This window comes from Stegostoma tigrinum, chromosome 22 (genome assembly GCF_030684315.1).
Source record: "Stegostoma tigrinum isolate sSteTig4 chromosome 22, sSteTig4.hap1, whole genome shotgun sequence".
Classification (NCBI taxonomy): domain Eukaryota; kingdom Metazoa; phylum Chordata; class Chondrichthyes; order Orectolobiformes; family Stegostomatidae; genus Stegostoma; species Stegostoma tigrinum.
The window spans coordinates 52,707,265-52,724,677 of NC_081375.1; the positions used below are offsets into that span (position 1 = coordinate 52,707,265).

The following is a 17,413-nucleotide window of genomic DNA, read 5'->3' on the forward strand; positions in this document are numbered from 1 at the left end:
CACATCTGAGTTGGTCTAACTAACTTTAACTGCAGCGTTACAGTTGTCCTCAGAGGGAAAGAAATAACTGAACACGGTTTCTGCAACTGATCCCTATTACTTCTCAAGCATGCGCCTCTATGGGCCACAGAGTTGGGACAGCATCAGCCTCGATGCAAACTCTTGATGGCTGAATAGGCTGTTGACACCCAAAAGTTCACAAGCTAAAATACAAATTTAGCACAGAATTCACAGCTTAAAGACTTCTAGGTTATGGCAGAGAGGATAGTGTCGGTGGTAAGGATAGTTTTATTTGTTAAATGAGGTAAGTGAAACAGTTAGTGCTAATGAAACAGCCATTTCCTCTTACCGTTGAAGTTCCCTGAGTCGCTCCTTCTCCTTGGCCTTCTCTTCCTCAAACTCAGTGAGTTTGCGCTGGTACCGGGCAATCAGCTCTGACCTCTCCCGATCCAAGCTCAGTTGCCGGGCTACAGACTGCTCAGAGAGAATTCGGTTCTCTTCTTGAAGTCTAGACTCGCGCTGCTGATAAGATTCTTCAATTACCTTCAAGCGGTTTCTGGCAGGAAGGAGAACAGAAAGAGGTGGTCAGTTTAATCCCTTCCCATTCCAGCCCATCACATCTGAATTATCGACAATGGGATGTTGATGAAACTTAGGTATTTCCAGCATTTTCTGCACTTGTTTTTAAATTTCTCACAATACTTTGCTTCTGCATTCTTCAGTGTATGTTACCGTCAGTCTGTAGTCCCAGTTTGTGGCCTCTGCACACGCTTAGCCTAATCTGGATGAGTTTGATGGAATAATCAGGGGGAGCTTTACTCTGTAAAAGGAAAGTAGTGTGGAAGTTGGAGATTTGAAATAAGAATAGGACGTGCTGGAGAGATTCAGCAGCTCTTATGGAGAGTGAAACATGGTAAAAATTGACTTGAATATGACTATTCTCTGGAAATGAGTTTCATCCAATATCTTGTGTGCTTAGGATATGAGCCGTTCTGGGCACAACTTTAGGAAATATATTTGACTGGGGGGGGAGGGGGGGGTGGTGGTGGAAATAGCAGTGCAGATTTACTAGAACAACACCCAAGCTGAAATTTTGCCATCCAAAACGGGTGGGATGCTTCAAGGGGTGGTGTGGACTTGTTGGGCCGAAGGGCCTGTTTCCACACTGTAGAGAATCTAATCTAATCTAAAACCAGATGGGCATGGAGTTGGGACGACAAACAAAATGTCTGACAAGCAGCTCAGCCGGAAATTCCATCTTGGCCCAAGGGATGGAAAGGGAGTGGCCCCAAACAGTCCCATTTCTATTAACAACCTCTTATAAATTGAGGCAAGTTCATTAACAGCTCACCTCCAAACAGGGCTCTAATTCTGTGGTGTGGCCATGGTTCAGCAGCTATCAGGTTTTACACCAGGAAACAGGAAGAGATTAAAAAAGTAAGTAATTTTTAAACACTTTTAATTGTCTTGTTTTCCACTTTGGCAGTTTTACCTGAAGCCCTTCCCCTCAGCTTACTGGGCTGCAGGCATCAGAAATTTCCTCCTAAACCTCTCAGCTTCTTTAGAAAAATTTATTTTTAGAACACCAGTTTGACTAGGCTTTTGATCATCAGTCCTAATATCACCTTACTTGGCTCCATGTCAGACTGCTGTTCGGTGACTGCCAACAGGGACTGCTAGAAAAGAACGGAGGACAGAGGAAGGGTTACCGGACCTGAAACATTAACTCTGATTTCTCTCCACAGAAAGTGGTACCACACTTGCTGAGCTTTTCCAGCAATGTCTGTTTGTGTTTCTGATTTCCAGCATCCGCAGTTCTTTTGGTTTCTGTTTGTTAACATTCCTGCAAAGTACCTTGGAATGTTAACATTAAAGGAACTAAATAAGGATAAGAATTTCCCTTTTCTGCATTACCTTTTGCTGCTCCTTGTTCCAGTTCATGCCTATTCTTCCTCACCTGTGTGCATTCTCAATCAGCTCCAAGTCATTATTGTGCTGCTGCTGGAGGCTCTCCAGTAGAATTCGTTGTTGTTCTCGCTCCAGTTCCAGTTTTCGCACCTAGTGCAAACACAATCATTTTTAGTTCCAGGTTTAAGGAAACTATATCACAAGTAATAAATAATCTAAACGCAAGATACCACAAAATCATCAGAGAAGAATACATTTTACTTTTTTCAAAGAGGTGCTAAGTATTATATCTCTGCATCAGCTACTTTTATGGTGGCACTTTTTTATTATTCATTCATAAGCCTAATATTTGTTGTCCATCCCCAATTTCCCTCGAGAAGGTGCTTGTTCACTGCATTCCTGACAACTCAGAGTTTGATAGGCTATTTGAGAGAACAATTTAGAATTCACTACATTGTTGTGAATCTGTAGTTACATATAAGCCAGACCCAGTGAGGTTGGTACATTTAATTCCCTACAGGATATTAGGTGAACCAAATAGTTTTGTAAACAACAACCTGTAGATTTATGTTCACCATTATGAATTACTCAATTTTTGCATTTATTTAATCAACTGGACTTATTCTTCAGCTGCCATGATACAAGTGAAACTTGTTTCTGCAGACTTTTAGTTCAGGCCAATGTATTACTAGATCCATAACGAAGGAACTATGCTGCTGTTCCCAGAGAGTTCTTCCATTTTCCCGTTACACTGCAATAGTGGCATTGGTGGGAGCTATGTTTGTCTCCAAAACTGCTGTGCACGAACATTGCACTGACAGAAACAAACAGCTACAGCACAGGAGGTCATGCTAACCAAGTGTGAAGCTGGATGAACACAGCAGGCCAAGCAGCATCTCAGGAGCACAAAAGCTGACATTTCGGGACTAGACCCTTCATCAGAGCACCTCTGAAGGAGGGTCTAGGCCGAAACGTCAGCTTTTGTGCTCCTGAGATGCTGCTTGGCCTGCTGTGTTCATCCAGCTTCACACTTGGTTATCTTGGATTCTCCAGCATCTGCAGTTCCCATTATCTCTCTCAGCACAGGAGGTCATTTGGCTTACTGTTTCTGTGCTGGCTTTCTTCAAAAGTAACTCACCTCGTCCCACACATTTGCCTTTTCCCACTGACCTTCATATCCTTCCTTTTCAGTCACTTGTCCAATTCTATTCAAAGAGCCTCATTCGAAGGCGTTTCCACTACACTCTCAGGCAGTGCACTCCAGATCACTGCCTTTCATTGCAGGAAAATCTACTGCCTCACGTCGTTGTTGATATTTTTTCGCATTTTTTCATCTTAAATTGGTGCTGAAGAAGTCATGTTGGACCTAAAATGTAACCATTGTTTCTATCCACAGCTGCTACCAGACTGCTGAGTTTCTCCAGCATTTTCTGTGTTTGTTTCAGATTTCTGGCATCTAGAGTATTTTAGTTTTATCCAAAGACCTCTCACTTCAAATAGAAGGTAATTTTCCAGATATGCTTGAGGGACCAGCCAAGTGGGGGGAAAAAAAAGTTTTGCTCTATCACATGGGTCACAAAAACAGGAGAAAGTCATTTACCCATCTTAGCCTGTACAGCTATTTAATTTTATGACTGTTGATCGGTACGTTGATCCCTCTATCTAATAAAAGTTTATCAATCTCAGTCTTGAAGATTTAAAATTACCTCACATGCACAGCCTTTCTAGGGAAAGGCAAGTCCAGATTTCCACTATCCTGTGTATGAAAAAGTAATTTCATTCAGAATGCCCAGACTCTAATTTTACTCCATTTGGTCAAAGAGGAATTAAATTCCATTTTTCACAAGTTTGTTCTTCACTTAATCTGACTATTTTCCTTTGTAATTCTTACTTCCATCCACATAAGTCATGATCCTCCTAACTTAAATAAATTTGTTGAACAATAACCTGGTATCATGTGATTTTTCACCTAACTTAAATGGCAGTGACTATTGTTCACGTAATAGCCTTGTACCTTACTCTCCAGCTCAATGATTTTGACCTCATTAGTCTGCAGGGCTGTCTGTTGTTCAGTTTCCGCGCTCTTCAGCTGTTTCTGCACAGCTGTCAGCCTGCTCTCCAGCTCCATAGCTTTTGGCAGATCCATGGCAACATCTCGTCCTCCAGAAACTGATTGAAGCAGCTGATAAACAGAAATTTAAGTTAAACCAGAGCATCACATGAGCCTAAATGTGCCCCACACCTCAGGAAGGACATACTAGCCCTAGAGCATGTCCAGCGGAGATTCACACGGATTATCCCTGGAATGGTAGGTTTAACGTATGATGAACGGCTAATGATCCTGGGATTGTACTCATTACAGTTTAGAAGGTTGAGGGGAGATCTAATAGAAACTTACAAGGTAATGTATGGTTTAGAAGGGGTGGACGCTAGGAAGTTGTTTCCATTAGGCGGGGTGACTAGGACCCATGGGCACAGCCTTAAAATTAGAGGCGGTAAATTTAAAACTGAAATGAGATGACAATTCTTCAGCCAGAGTATGGTGGGCCTGTGGAATTCATTGCCACGGAGTGCAGTGGAGGCCGGGACGTTGGATGCCTTCAAGGCAGAGATCGACAAATTCTTGATCTCAGAAGCAATCAAGGGCTATGGGGAGAGTGCAGGAAAGTGGAGTTGAAATGCCCATCAGCCATGATTTAAATGGCGGAGTGGACTTGATGGGCCAAATGGCCTTACTTCCACTCCTAAGTCTTATGGTCTAAATCACTCTATAAGGAAATCCACTGAAGTGTTTTGAAGCCAAAGTACCTACACTTGAAGTTTTACTGATTTCGCTCTTCAAATGCACTGGTCATCAATAAATATTTTTAATACCAAGTACCCAGAAGTTACAAATCCTGGGTCAGTACCCTGCTAAAGCTCCCTCCAGATTACCTAGCAGGCTCGATCAGCAATCACTAACACACTAATATCCTATTTAATGTCTTCAAAACTTTTCCAAATTAAACTGCCAATGACTTGCTCATGAAAGCTACACTTTTACTATGACAGAAGGTGATGAGTCTAAATAGCAGACTCAACCTAACTTAAACCATGGCCTTGAATCCCATACAGCAAGGTCCTGAACAAATATGTCAAGGGATATTCTAAGTGAAACCCAGATGCATAGCTTAAAAAAAATGGAAGGCAGACAAATACAGTTACTATCAAAGAAAGCATTATCATTGAAGAGCATTCTCACACACAAGCAAACACCCACAGCAACCCCTCACCCCCTTCCCCAGAATGCATCAAATGCAACACAGCTGGAATATGGAAAACTATTCTGAAAGATAATGTCATTGCTAATTTCCACTAAAAAGCTAACATAATATGAATTGCCAGAAAGTTCTCACCTGCAACTGAAGCAACTTCTGCAGTTGATCAGTGGAGAGGGATAACTAGGAGGGGGGAGAGGGGGAGAGACCAGGTGAGAGGAAAAGAGTGGGGGGGGGGGGGACAAAAAGAGAGGGAGGATAAAAAGAGTGGTAGAAAACAAAAGAGAGAGGGAGGGAGCAAAAAAGAGAAGGGGGGAGAGAGAGAGAATTAATTCAGTGTACTAGCTTCATTATTTCTTTAAAATACATACTGTTCAAGTCTAGACAAGTGGCAGAGTGATTGCAGAGAGTAGTACAAAGGTTGCGACATATACCACCTTCCATAAATTGAGTGATCAAGTGCCACAATGGTAGACATTCCAGCAAAGATAAAACTCATGGTAAAAAATGGATGACCAAATTGAGTGAAACACACATGGAAAACACTGCTCTCTGCTGAGTACACAAATTGGAAAATAGAGCAAATACAACCATGCTGTGATTCAAGGGAGTAAGACGAGACTGGGTGGCCTCTGTTTTAATGCTGCGAGTATTACAGACAATACAAATAAGTGTGGATTGACATGTGGAGTCATGATACTGTTGCCATCACAGAGACATGGCAGAGTGAGGAGCAGGACTGGCAACTCAACATCCCAGGATATAGTATCAGAGATAATGGGAACTGCAGATGCTGGAGAATTCCAAGATAACAAAATGTGAGGCTGGATGAACACAGCAAGCCAAGCAGCATCTCAGGAGCACAAAAGCTGACGTTTCGGGCCTAGACCCTTCATCAGAGAGGGGGATGGGGAGAGGGAACTGGAATAAATAGGGAGAGAGGGGGAGGCGGACCGAAGATGGAGAGTAAAGAAGATAGGTGGAGAGAGTATAGGTGGGGAGGTAGGGAGGGGATAGGTCAGTCCAGGGAAGACGGACAGGTCAAGGAGGTGGGATGAGGTTAGTAGGTAGCTGGGGGTGCGGCTTGGGGTGGGAGGAAGGGATGGGTGAGAGGAAGAACCGGTTAGGGAGGCAGGGACAGGTTGGGCTGGTTTTGGGATGCAGTGGGTGGGGGGGAAGAGCTGGGCTGGTTGTGTGGTGCAGTGGGGGGAGGGGACGAACTGGGCTGGTTTAGGGATGCAGTTGGGGAAGGGGAGATTTTGAAACTGGTGAAGTCCACATTGATACCATATGGCTGCAGGGTTCCCAGGCGGAATATGAGTTGCTGTTCCTGCAACCTTCGGGTGGCATCATTGTGGCAGTGCAGGAGGCCCATGATGGACATGTCATCTAGAGAATGGGAGGGGGAGTGGAAATGGTTTGCGATTGGGAGGTGCAGTTGTTTGTTGCGAACTGAGCGGAGGTGTTCTGCAAAGCGGTCCCCAAGCCTCCGCTTGGTTTCCCCAATGTAGAGGAAGCCGCACCGGGTACAGTGGATGCAGTATACCACAGTGGCGGATGTGCAGGTGAACCTCTGCTTAATGTGGAATGTCATCTTGGGGCCTGGGATAGGGGTGAGGGAGGAGGTGTGGGGACAAGTGTAGCATTTCCTGCGGTTGCAGGGGAAGGTGCCGGGTGTGGTGGGGCCCACCCTCCCTAACCGGTTCTTCCTCTCACCCATCCCTTCCTCCCACCCCAAGCCGCACCCCCAGCTACCTACTAACCTCATCCCACCTCCTTGACCTGTCCGTCTTCCCTGGACTGACCTATCCCCTCCCTACCTCCCCACCTATACTCTCTCCACCTATCTTCTTTACTCTCCATCTTCGGTCCGCCTCCCCCTCTCTCCCTATTTATTCCAGTTCCCTCTCCCCATCCCCCTCTCTGATGAAGGGGCTAGGCCCGAAACGTCAGCTTTTGTGCTCCTGAGATGCTGCTTGGCCTGCTGTGTTCATCCAGCCTCACATTTTGTTATCCCAGGATATAGGGTTTTCTGGCAGGACAGGGGAGAGTATGAAGCAGGAACTGTTGTTGCATTATTAATTAAGGAGTCAGTTTACTGCAGGAAGAATGATATCCTAGAAGGGTCTTCAAATGAGGCTTTGTAGAAGATAGTTTCAGAATAAAACAGCAGCAGTCACATTGCTGACAATGTATTACAGGCCCCCAGTCAGTAAGCAATAGAGGAGCACATATATGTGCACAATTCCCGGAGATGTGCAATAACAATAATAATAGGGTAATTGTATTGACAGATATCAACTCCCTGAACATGGCTTGGGATAGTCATAACGTAAAGGGTTCCGAGGGGTTGGATTTCTTGAAATACAGTCGGGGCAGCTTTTTCCGTCAACGTGTAGATTGTCCTACAAGGGATGGCATAATACTGGACCTAATTCTGGGGAACAAAGCCAAACAAGTGGTTGAGATTGCATAGGGGGAGAATTTTTTGGGGAGGCTTTGGATTGGAGGCAGAAAATTTAAAACAATAGGGTGTGTGTGTGGGGAGGGGGGGGATGTCAAAGAGTAAATGAAGAGAGTACACAGCTAACATGTCCCCAATACAGTGAATGTTATGAGAAACAAGCCCAGAGAACCCTGTATGTCTAGGGATAATGAGGACTAGATAAGGAAAAAGAAAGGCTTTTGCAAGTACAAAGGCAGCAAATCAACTAAGGCCCTCATGGAATATACAAAGTGCAGGGGGCAACTTAAGAAAGCAATTAGGACAGCAAGGAAAATGGGACATGAAAAAACACACAGACAGTTAAGATTAAGGAGAATTCTAAGACATTCTGTAGGAATATTAAGGAGAACAGGATAACCAGGGAAAGAGCAGAGCCATTAGGGAGAAAGGGGACAATCTGCGAATGGAGCAAGCAGACATTGGCAGGCTGTTAAATGAGTGCTTCATTTCCGTCTTCACTCAGGAGGAGGGGGGTGTAGGTACAGATTTCAGGGAGAGGGACTGACATAGCAGGTAGGGATGTATAGGAGGCTTTGGCTAGCTTAAAAAAGTGGGCAAAGCCCAAGGGGAGGGAACCAAAAATGCTGGAGATCACAGCCGATCAGACAGCATCCATGGAGAGAGTGCAAGCTAATGTTCGAGTCTAGATGACTTTACACTTCAACTCTGATGAAGTGTGGAGGGGGCAACATTTATGCAATATTTGAGGAGGATGCAGTGCTGGGGAGAGAAAGGATGTTAGCAGTGCAGATTAAGTGGTGGATATGTCAAAATATCAGAACAATGGTTTTTCTAACTGCCATTCTTGAAAGGACAGACAGTCCCACTGGAGTTGGAGGAGGGTAGAGAAGACATGGTGACAGAGAATGTAACACGGAAAACTAAAAGAAAAGGGGAGAAATGGATTCAATACTTTCAAATTGTGAACTCAATATTGAGCCCAAAAGGTTGTAAAGTGCCTAGTCCAAAGATGAGAAGTTGCTCCTCCAGTTTTCACTGTGATTTTCTGCAGCATTGCAGTGCCCCAAGGACAGACACGTCAGCATGCAAACAGGACACTGATAGAATGACCAACTACAGGAAGGTTGGGGTCACGCTTGAGCATGGACCAAAGGTGTTCTGCAAAGTGGTTACCCAGTCTGCATTTGGTTTCTCTAATATAGAGTAGGCCACATGGGTGCAGCAAATGCAACAGACCAGATTGGAGAATGCTGCTTCACCTGGGAAGACTGTTTAGGCCCTTCGAGGTGCAGATGAATTGAACTGCAGGCTGCTTATAGGAGAAAATTAAGGGCCTCTGGCCCAAATTCTTAATTCCTTTATCACCAAAGGGGAGGTGACAGAGGACTGATGGACAGCTAATGGGGCTCCATCTTTCAATAAAAGTAGTAGGGATAAACCAGAGAACTACAGATCAGTGATAATTGGAATTGCAGATGCTGGAGAATCCATGATAACAAAGTGTAGAGCTGGACGAACACAGCAGGCCAAGCAGCATCTCAGGAGCACAAAAGCTGATGTTTCAGGCCTAGACCCTTCACCAGAGAGGGGGATGGGGAGAGGGAACTGGAATAAATAGAGCGAGGGGGGAGGCGGACTGAAGATGGAGAGAAACTTGTTTTCTCTCCATCTTCGGTCCGCCTCCCCCTCTCCCCCTATTTATTCCAGTTCCCTCTCCCCATTCCCCTCTCTGGTGAAGGGTCTAGGCCCGAAGCGTCGGCTTTTGTGCTCCTGAGATGCTGCTTGGCCTGCTGTGTTCGTCCAGCTCCACACTTTGTTACCTACAGATCAGTGAATTGCACGAGTGGTAGGAAAGATACTGTGGAAAATTCTGAAGGAGAGAAATAATTTCCAGGTTGACCGGTAAAGTTTGATCAGCGATAGTCAGCATGGTTTTATCAGAGGATGGTCATGCCTAAAAAATTTGAATTTTTCAAGGAGGTAACCAGATATGTAGTTGAGGATACTGCAGTTGATGTAGTTTATTTGGACTTCAGTAAAGCCTTTGACAGGTTTCACATGGGAAACTGGTAAGGTAAAAGCTCAGGGATCCAGGGCGAGTTGGCAAGATGGATCCAAAACTGGCTGAGGTCACAGGGCACAGGCGGTGGCAAAAGGCTGTTTGAATGACTGGATGCTGGCGTCCAGTGATATACCTCAGAATGTGGGGAGATGATAAGTAATTGACAGTTGATAAGTAGGATGACATGAAAATTTGCAGGTGGTTAGTAGAGAGGAAGTAGTTCTTAGGTTCCAGGAGGACAGACGGAATAGTCAGATTGACAGATCAGTGGCAAATGTAATTTAACCCTGCAAAGTGAGAAGTGATGTACTTTGGAAGATGTAAGAAGACAAGGGAATATTCAGTAAATCTCACAACACTACGAACAGAGGAATCTTGGGATGCTTGTCCAATGCTTGCTGAAGGTGGCATGACAGGCTAATAAGGTGATTAAGGGACTTGCCTTCATCAGTCGTGGCATAAATGACAGGAGAAGAAAGGTTATGTTGGAGCTGTACAAAAAACCTTGGTTAGGCCTCAGCTGCAGTTCTGGTCATCACACTACAAGAAGAATGTGATCGCACTGAACAGGTTGCAGAGAAGAATCACCAGGATGTTGCCGTGGACAGAGAATTTTAGTTATGAAGAAAGGCTAAATAGACTCAGGTTGTTTTCTTTACAGCAGAGAGGGTGGAGGGAAGTTTAATTGAGGTGCATGGACAGTATGGATAGAAAGCAGCTTTTCCCTTATTTGAAATGCCAACAACAAAGGGCAGAATTTTGAAAGACAGGAGGTTCAAAGGAGATTTGAGGAAAATTGTTTTCACCAAGAGGGTGGTGGTAATCTGCAACGCAATGCCTGGGAGGGTAGCAGAGGAGGGAAACCACACAGCCTTTAAAAATAATGTGGATGAGCGCTTGAAATACATCATTCAAGGTGTAGGCCAAGTGCTGGAAAATGGGATTGTGTAAACAGATCAGTGCACATGTGATGGACCAAAGGGTTTCTTCTGTGCTACATGACTGTTATGACACAATGGCTCGACAGGTGGTTTGGTATCACTTGTAACTCAGCCAAGCATTCACAATGGCTCCAGCTGTCAAAACAAAACCATTACAAATGCAAATGATGGAGCTCACTGAAACTGCAAGAAAAGATATTCCTGGATTTTCCCCCCAAACTATACCAGTTACCCTCTCACTCAACGCAATCCAGAAGCAGGTATCTTTTCTCGGAGTAAAAGCTTTAGGCTTCTGTTCAAATTTGAAAGGCTGTGGACACTTAAGTCACTTCAGACCATTATGCTAAAAGTTCCAAAGTGTTTTTATCAGTACTAAATGCATAATTGCTCTCCCCTAAAGGGGAGTACTCTATTACATCTCAATGTTTACATAATGCTGATTAATGCAGTGTCGAACTCTAATTAATTGCTGCAGTAATACACATCCAACTAATAATCGTGATATTTCAAGCAGTGAAAACATTTACTCCTTCAGAATGTTCCAGACCTCTCAGAAGGCTTTCCTTTGTGAACCTATCAAACAAGGCATATTTTCAAAAGCCTTCCACTGGAAGAGATAGGAAACAAATTTTCCCTAGAATTGTCATTGGCAACCCTGACATCACAGGTATGCACGCCAGATTATAATCCTAGCAATAGGAAATAGACAAGAAAACAGGAAGGCACAGGAATTCAAAATCCCAGAAATAAAGTGTTGTTGCCATTCCTGCCATTACAAGGAAGTAAAAATCCAGCCAACACACTTTAAAGGACAAGGATATTTTGATGGATTTGCAGGTATTATTCCCATGTTTCTGCTGCCTTTTTCTTTTTAGGAGTGACTTGATCAATGACGTATTTCTATAAAGACAGATCAGAAGTCAAGCAGAGGAGGGGAAGAGTTTAAGATGGACCATCTGAAGGGGAAGAAAAGAATGGAAATTGAAAGCCAAAGTTGATAAAATTTTCCTATTCAGAGAAGAGCAGGGAAGTAAAACATTCTGGAAAACAAAAAGGTGAGGGAAGAAACCTAAATTGAACTAGAATAAGGGATGTTCCACATACCGAACTAAAGATGGCACAGCTGGGACCCAAATGGGTTCCTTTAAGGACATCTTCTATTTGGAGCAGAAAATAACATCTGTTTCTATAGGAAAAAAACTGATATAAATTAAGCCAGTTCACTCCTACCTGTAAAGCGGAAAATTGATCATCCTTCTGAACTTGTGAAGGTGCTACAAAAATGACAAGAAACACTTGTATTGATGTAGAAATTGTTGGTAAACCTCAGTTGACCAGTCTACTCTTTTGAACTAAAAGTAAACTGAAAGCAAAGTTCCCTCAAAACCATCGCCATAAAAGTGTCCTGGGGCCAGTCTATTCTGGCATTTAAGCTCTAATCAAGCCTCCACATAAACTTCTTTGCCTAAATCTACCATTTTAACTATCTGTTCTCTTTTTTCAACCCTGATCTAATTTCTGGTCAGGTGCATCTATGCTACTCACTTTAACTATTTCCTGTAGTAGTGATATTTACATTTAAAATTCATGGAGTAAGTAAATTTCTTCTGAATTTCCTTTTAGATTCATTAGGGATTGTTTTATATTGATGGTGTCTAATTATGCCTTTCCCTCAAGAGGAAACATGCTCTCTCCATCTATCTCATCAAACGCAAATATAGGAGCAAATTACCACGATGCTGGAATCTGAGCTTCAGCCCTAATAAAGAGTTATCTAGACTAGAAACATTAGCTTGCTTTCTCTCCATGCTGCCTGACCTGTGGTGTTCTCCAGCAATTTTTGTTTTCAGTCCATCCTTTCAAACCTTTTCATCACTTTAAAGAATTTTATTAGGTCACCTCTCTGCCTTACCTTTCTGACAGAAAAGAAAAACAAACAAACAGTCTGTTAACACTTTGCTGAGGTGTTTACCCATGTAGTTCTGGGGATTATCCTTCTAAATTTTCTCCAAACTCCCTGCAGTGTCTTGTCTCATGAGAGCAGATACAGGTTTAATTTTAATCCCTACTTGTCAATTAATAAAGAGTTTTTTTTTAAAAAATGGCCTTGCTGACCTGTGGCACAATATTTGTGATTGCATTCCAAGTTCCTTTATCCCACAACCCCACCTGGGCTCATACCTTCCCAATAAGTGACCTTCCTATTTTTCCAAACAAAATCCACTGCCTCACATTTATCAGTGTTGAACTTCATTTGACAGTTATTTACAAGGTCTACAAGGTCTACAAGTTTACTAATGTTTTCCTCAGTATTGACGGCACTGCACACTTCTTCCTCCATTAATCAATACAATCTATAAATTTTGACATTTCTTTTTTGATTCCGTCGTCCAAATTATTAATGTGAACTATGAACAATAGTGCTCCCAACACAAATCCTTGAAAACACTTCCCACCTTCTACCACTTTGAACAATGAACTTTTGCTATCACTCTCTACACTGTCTTGAATTCAGATAGCAATCTGTTCTCCCACCTGTCCCTTGACTCCACATCAGCTGACATCATTCATGAGTATATCATAGGACTCTTTCAAAAACTCTAACCCTAACCCTAAACATGACCACCACCAATTCTTCGTTATTTCCTCAAAAAACTGTAAGGCTGATCAAGCAAGATTTCCCTTTTGAAATTCAAGCTAATAATTCATTATTATTTTTCATTTCTAGATTTTATTTCTTCCTCCCCTTTAGAAAGTATTCCATTAGTTTTCCAACTACAGGTATTAAGCTTATGCGCTATAACTGGCTTTGTAATTCCGTCAACATGTTCCATCCCTTCTCAAACACAGAAATTACTTGAGCTATTTATCAATCCTCTGGAACACAACTTTGTCAAATTAATTTTTTTTAAATTATAGAATCCCTACAGTGTGGAAACAAGCCCTTCAGCCCAACACTAATTCCCCTACTCTCTCATCTGTAGATGCTTTCAAAATATGTGCATACAATCCATTTGGACCAGACCTTTATTCCTCTTTGTTTGTCTAGTTTATTTCCCTTTTTAATTTTAAATGCATTTATGTCATTGGTGCTCTCATCATTCATTGTCATGTCTACCTCTTCTCTCTCCTTAGTAAATATCAAAGCGAATTATTTATGTAATATCTCATTACCTGTGGTATTACCCTGATTATCTCGAATAGTCCCATTCTCATCACGGTCTTCTTTTTTGATTGATGTACCTGTAAATTATTTTAATATTTTGTTTTATGCTACTTGATCAATTATTTTCATAATTCCTCAATGCTTTCCTAGTTATTTTGTACTTATTCCCTAATCTCTTTATATCCTCTCTTATTCTGCACCCCTTTGTTCTCTATACACATCATGCTTGTCTATTTCTTAAACTTCAATTGTTTCCTTTTGTCTTTATTCATCCATAGACTCACCGTAAGAAATAGAACAGAAGTAGGCTGTTCAGCCACTTGAACCTGACCTGTCATTCAACAGGATCATGGCTGAGCCTCCATTCCTCACATCCACTTTCCTGCCTTTTCCCAGTAACTTTTGATTCCTCTACTGATCCAATGGGCAAGGATTTCCAAGGACTGACAACTCTCAAGAAGAAATTCCGCATCTCAGTCTTAAACTGACATCCTTTCTTCAGAGACTACGCTCAAGGAAACATCCTCTCAGGATTTACAATGTCGATTCCCTTCAGAATCCAGTATGTTTCAAGAGACTATCTCTCCTTCTTCTAAACTCTAGTAAGTAGAGTCCCAATTTGTTTAGCCTTTGATCAGAAGACAATCTCTCCATACCACGGATCATCCGAGAGAAACTTCGCTGAACAATATCTTTCCTTCAATAAGGAGACCAAACCTACCTCAATATTTCTTTCATAGTCCCAACAGCACCTGGTACAGTTGCAGTGAGATTTCCCTACTTTTATACTCCAAACCCCTTGTAATAGGAGCCAACATCCCAATAGCCTTCATGATAACCTGCTACACATGTGTGCTAGCTTTCTGTGTTTCATGTACTAGTACCCCCAAGTCCCTTTCTGATGCAGCTCTGCAGACTTTCTCCATTTAAATAATTCTGTGCTTTTGTTCTCCCTTACAAAATAAACAACTTCACATTTTCCTACGTTATACTCCATTTGACAACTTCTTGCCCACTCACTTATCAATACCTCTCCAAAAACTATATCTCTCTTGCAACATGCCTTTCTACCTATTTGTGCCATCTGCAACTTCGGCTTCAGTACATTTGCTTCCTTCCTCCAAGTCTTTAACATATACTGTAGATCCTCTGTATCAGTGAAATCACAAATTCAACTATCTATACTATAAACATGGAACATCTGGATAATGAGAATTTGTTTGTTTCTACTCATGAGGCTTCTACTCATCGACTACAGCTCTACCTTCAACCAATCCCAACCAAAGTAATCTTCAGCTCCACCCTCTGCAACTGGATCCTCAACTTCTCGACCCACAGGCCACAATAATTAGTGAAGATCAGGGCAGCATGATGGCTCAGTGGTTAGCACTGCAGCCTCACAGCGCCAGGAACCCGGGTTCAATTCCAGCCTCGGGTAACTGTCTGTGCAGAGTTTTCACATTCTCCAAGTGTCTGCGTGGGTTTCCTCCGGCTGCTCCAGTTTCCTCCCACAGTCCAAAAATGTGCAGGCTAGGTGGATCGGCCATGCTAAATTGCCCATAGTATTCAGGGGTGTGTGGATTATAGGGGGATGGGTCTGGGTGGAATCTATCAAGGGGCGGTGTGGACTTGCTGGGCTGAAGGGCCTGTTTCCACACTGTAGGGAATCTAATCTAATCTAATCTCATCTCAACCACAGCACTCCCTCCGTGATAATCCTCAACATCACCTCTCCACAAGAATACTCATCCCCTTACTATACTCCTTGTACACCCGTGACTGTGTGGCCAAATTTCATCCAAACATCATTCATAGGTTCACTGGCAAACTACTGAACGGACCTCTTAAATTTCAAACTAATTTGTACACAACCTGTGTAGCCGTAACTGTGTGCTTCACTCTATTCAATCATTTTATGATCTGTACGTCTTTGTATGTTACGATCTGCCAGTACTGCTTGCAAAACACAACTTTTCACTGTACTTAGGTACATGTGATAATAATAAAATCAAAAGTAACAACATAATTCCACATTGTGTACACATTGTAGAAATTCCATGCTCTTAACTCCTTTATCTTTCTCTTTACTCAGCTAATGAGAGCAGCTACAATCCCCAGGGTTTTCATGCAATTTCCTAATGTGCCCATACATTTCTTTCATTTTCTCTTTTCTATACGGGTGCTCTGTAGACTATACCGAGCAATGCAAATGATGCTTGTTACCTTTTATTTCTATCAATATGGGTTCTACTTTGGTTTTGCTGACAGCAACACCTTTTTTTCTACTGCCATAATATTAATCTTAGTAAGCACTACTACGCCATGTCCGCATTGTCTTTTTTTTTTTATAAATGTTATACCCAGCAATGCGCAGTTCTAAGTCCTGACTTTTCTCTAGCACGTCTCAGTCAACTGCATTATTTCTAATGCAGCTCAAGATGATTTTTTTCCCCTTATTCTTTATAGGCTATATTCTAGCAAAGATGAGTAATTAATGTTCATTCATAACTTTTCCTGAACTGACTGGCTTAACCAGTTAAGAGGCAATCACATTGGTGTAGGTCTGGAGTCACATGTAAGCCAAACTGGGTAGGGATGTCAGAATTTCTCACTCTATAAAACATTAGTCAATCACAGCATGATCTTACATACACAAGAATCAGATGGCTTGTCAGTTAATGTACTTTTGGAGAAGCTGGATGAATGAAGTTAAAGAACTCCATGCTCCGTTCTGAATGCTGCAGGATCTTTTACATTCATTTGTCTGTTCAATTTCTCGACAACAATTGTAGTCTGACTGCAGCCTGACTTTGGTAATTCTCTGTCTTTTCTCTTTCACCCTTGTTAAAATGCATGGTGACATTGTGTTGGGGCCATAATTATTTACAACAGATATTAATGGCTTGGTTGAGAAAAGTGAATGTACTTATAGCCATGTTTGTGGATGAACAAAAATGTGTGAGAAGGCAAATGTCTTTGCTTTTGAATCTTATATAAACATTAGCTGAACCTCTGACCACAGAGTATGCCCTTAACAATGCTCTCTAGTGTCAGTCTAGATTCTGTACTCAATCCCTGGAGCTGTGACTTGAGCCTAAAACCATCGGCAACTCAAACCAACTGAGACACAGCGATCAACATTCCCTGAAGCAAGAAGTGGCCATTTAACTATGTGGTGCACTTTATGGTCAGAGGACATAGGAGCACAAGTGGACCATTTAGCCCATCAAATCTACTCTACCATTCAATGAGATCATAGCTGATCTGATAACATTCAGCTCCACTTTCCTGCCTTTTCCCTATAACCCTTGTTTGCCTTACTGATTAAAAATGTATCTATCTAAGCCTTGCAAATATTTAAACAACCCAGCCTTGGCTGTCCTCTGTTATAAAGAATTCCAAAGATTCATAACTGTCTCAGTAAAGAAATTCCTCCTCATGTAGGAGGAGTAACAGATAGTGAAGGGGGACTGTCGGAGGTTACAGCGGAATATAGAATATAGATCGATTGGAGAATTGGGCAGATAAATGGGAGATGGCGTTCAATCCGGGCAAATGCGAGGTGATGCATTTTGGAAGATCCAATTCAAGAGCGAACCATACAATAAATGG

General features: G+C 42.4%; 1 protein-coding gene across 4 annotated transcripts in view; it reads right to left on the reverse strand.

Moving 5' to 3' along the window:
• Positions 1-17,413, reverse strand: part of LOC125463492 (fas-binding factor 1 homolog) — a 100,506-nt gene that overhangs the window by 28,506 nt on the left and 54,587 nt on the right. For 3 of the 4 annotated variants that reach the window (XM_048554788.2, XM_048554790.2, XM_059653827.1), the window contains 6 exons: positions 13,810-13,878; positions 11,866-11,909; positions 5,304-5,348; positions 3,923-4,090; positions 1,958-2,058; positions 350-556 (listed from right to left, as the gene is read on the reverse strand). In XM_048554788.2, coding sequence (XP_048410745.2) covers positions 350-556; positions 1,958-2,058; positions 3,923-4,090; positions 5,304-5,348; positions 11,866-11,909; positions 13,810-13,878 — 634 coding nt within the window. The remainder of the gene's footprint in view (positions 1-349; positions 557-1,957; positions 2,059-3,922; positions 4,091-5,303; positions 5,349-11,865; positions 11,910-13,809; positions 13,879-17,413) is intronic. The other variant, XM_059653828.1, reaches the window with a different exon arrangement.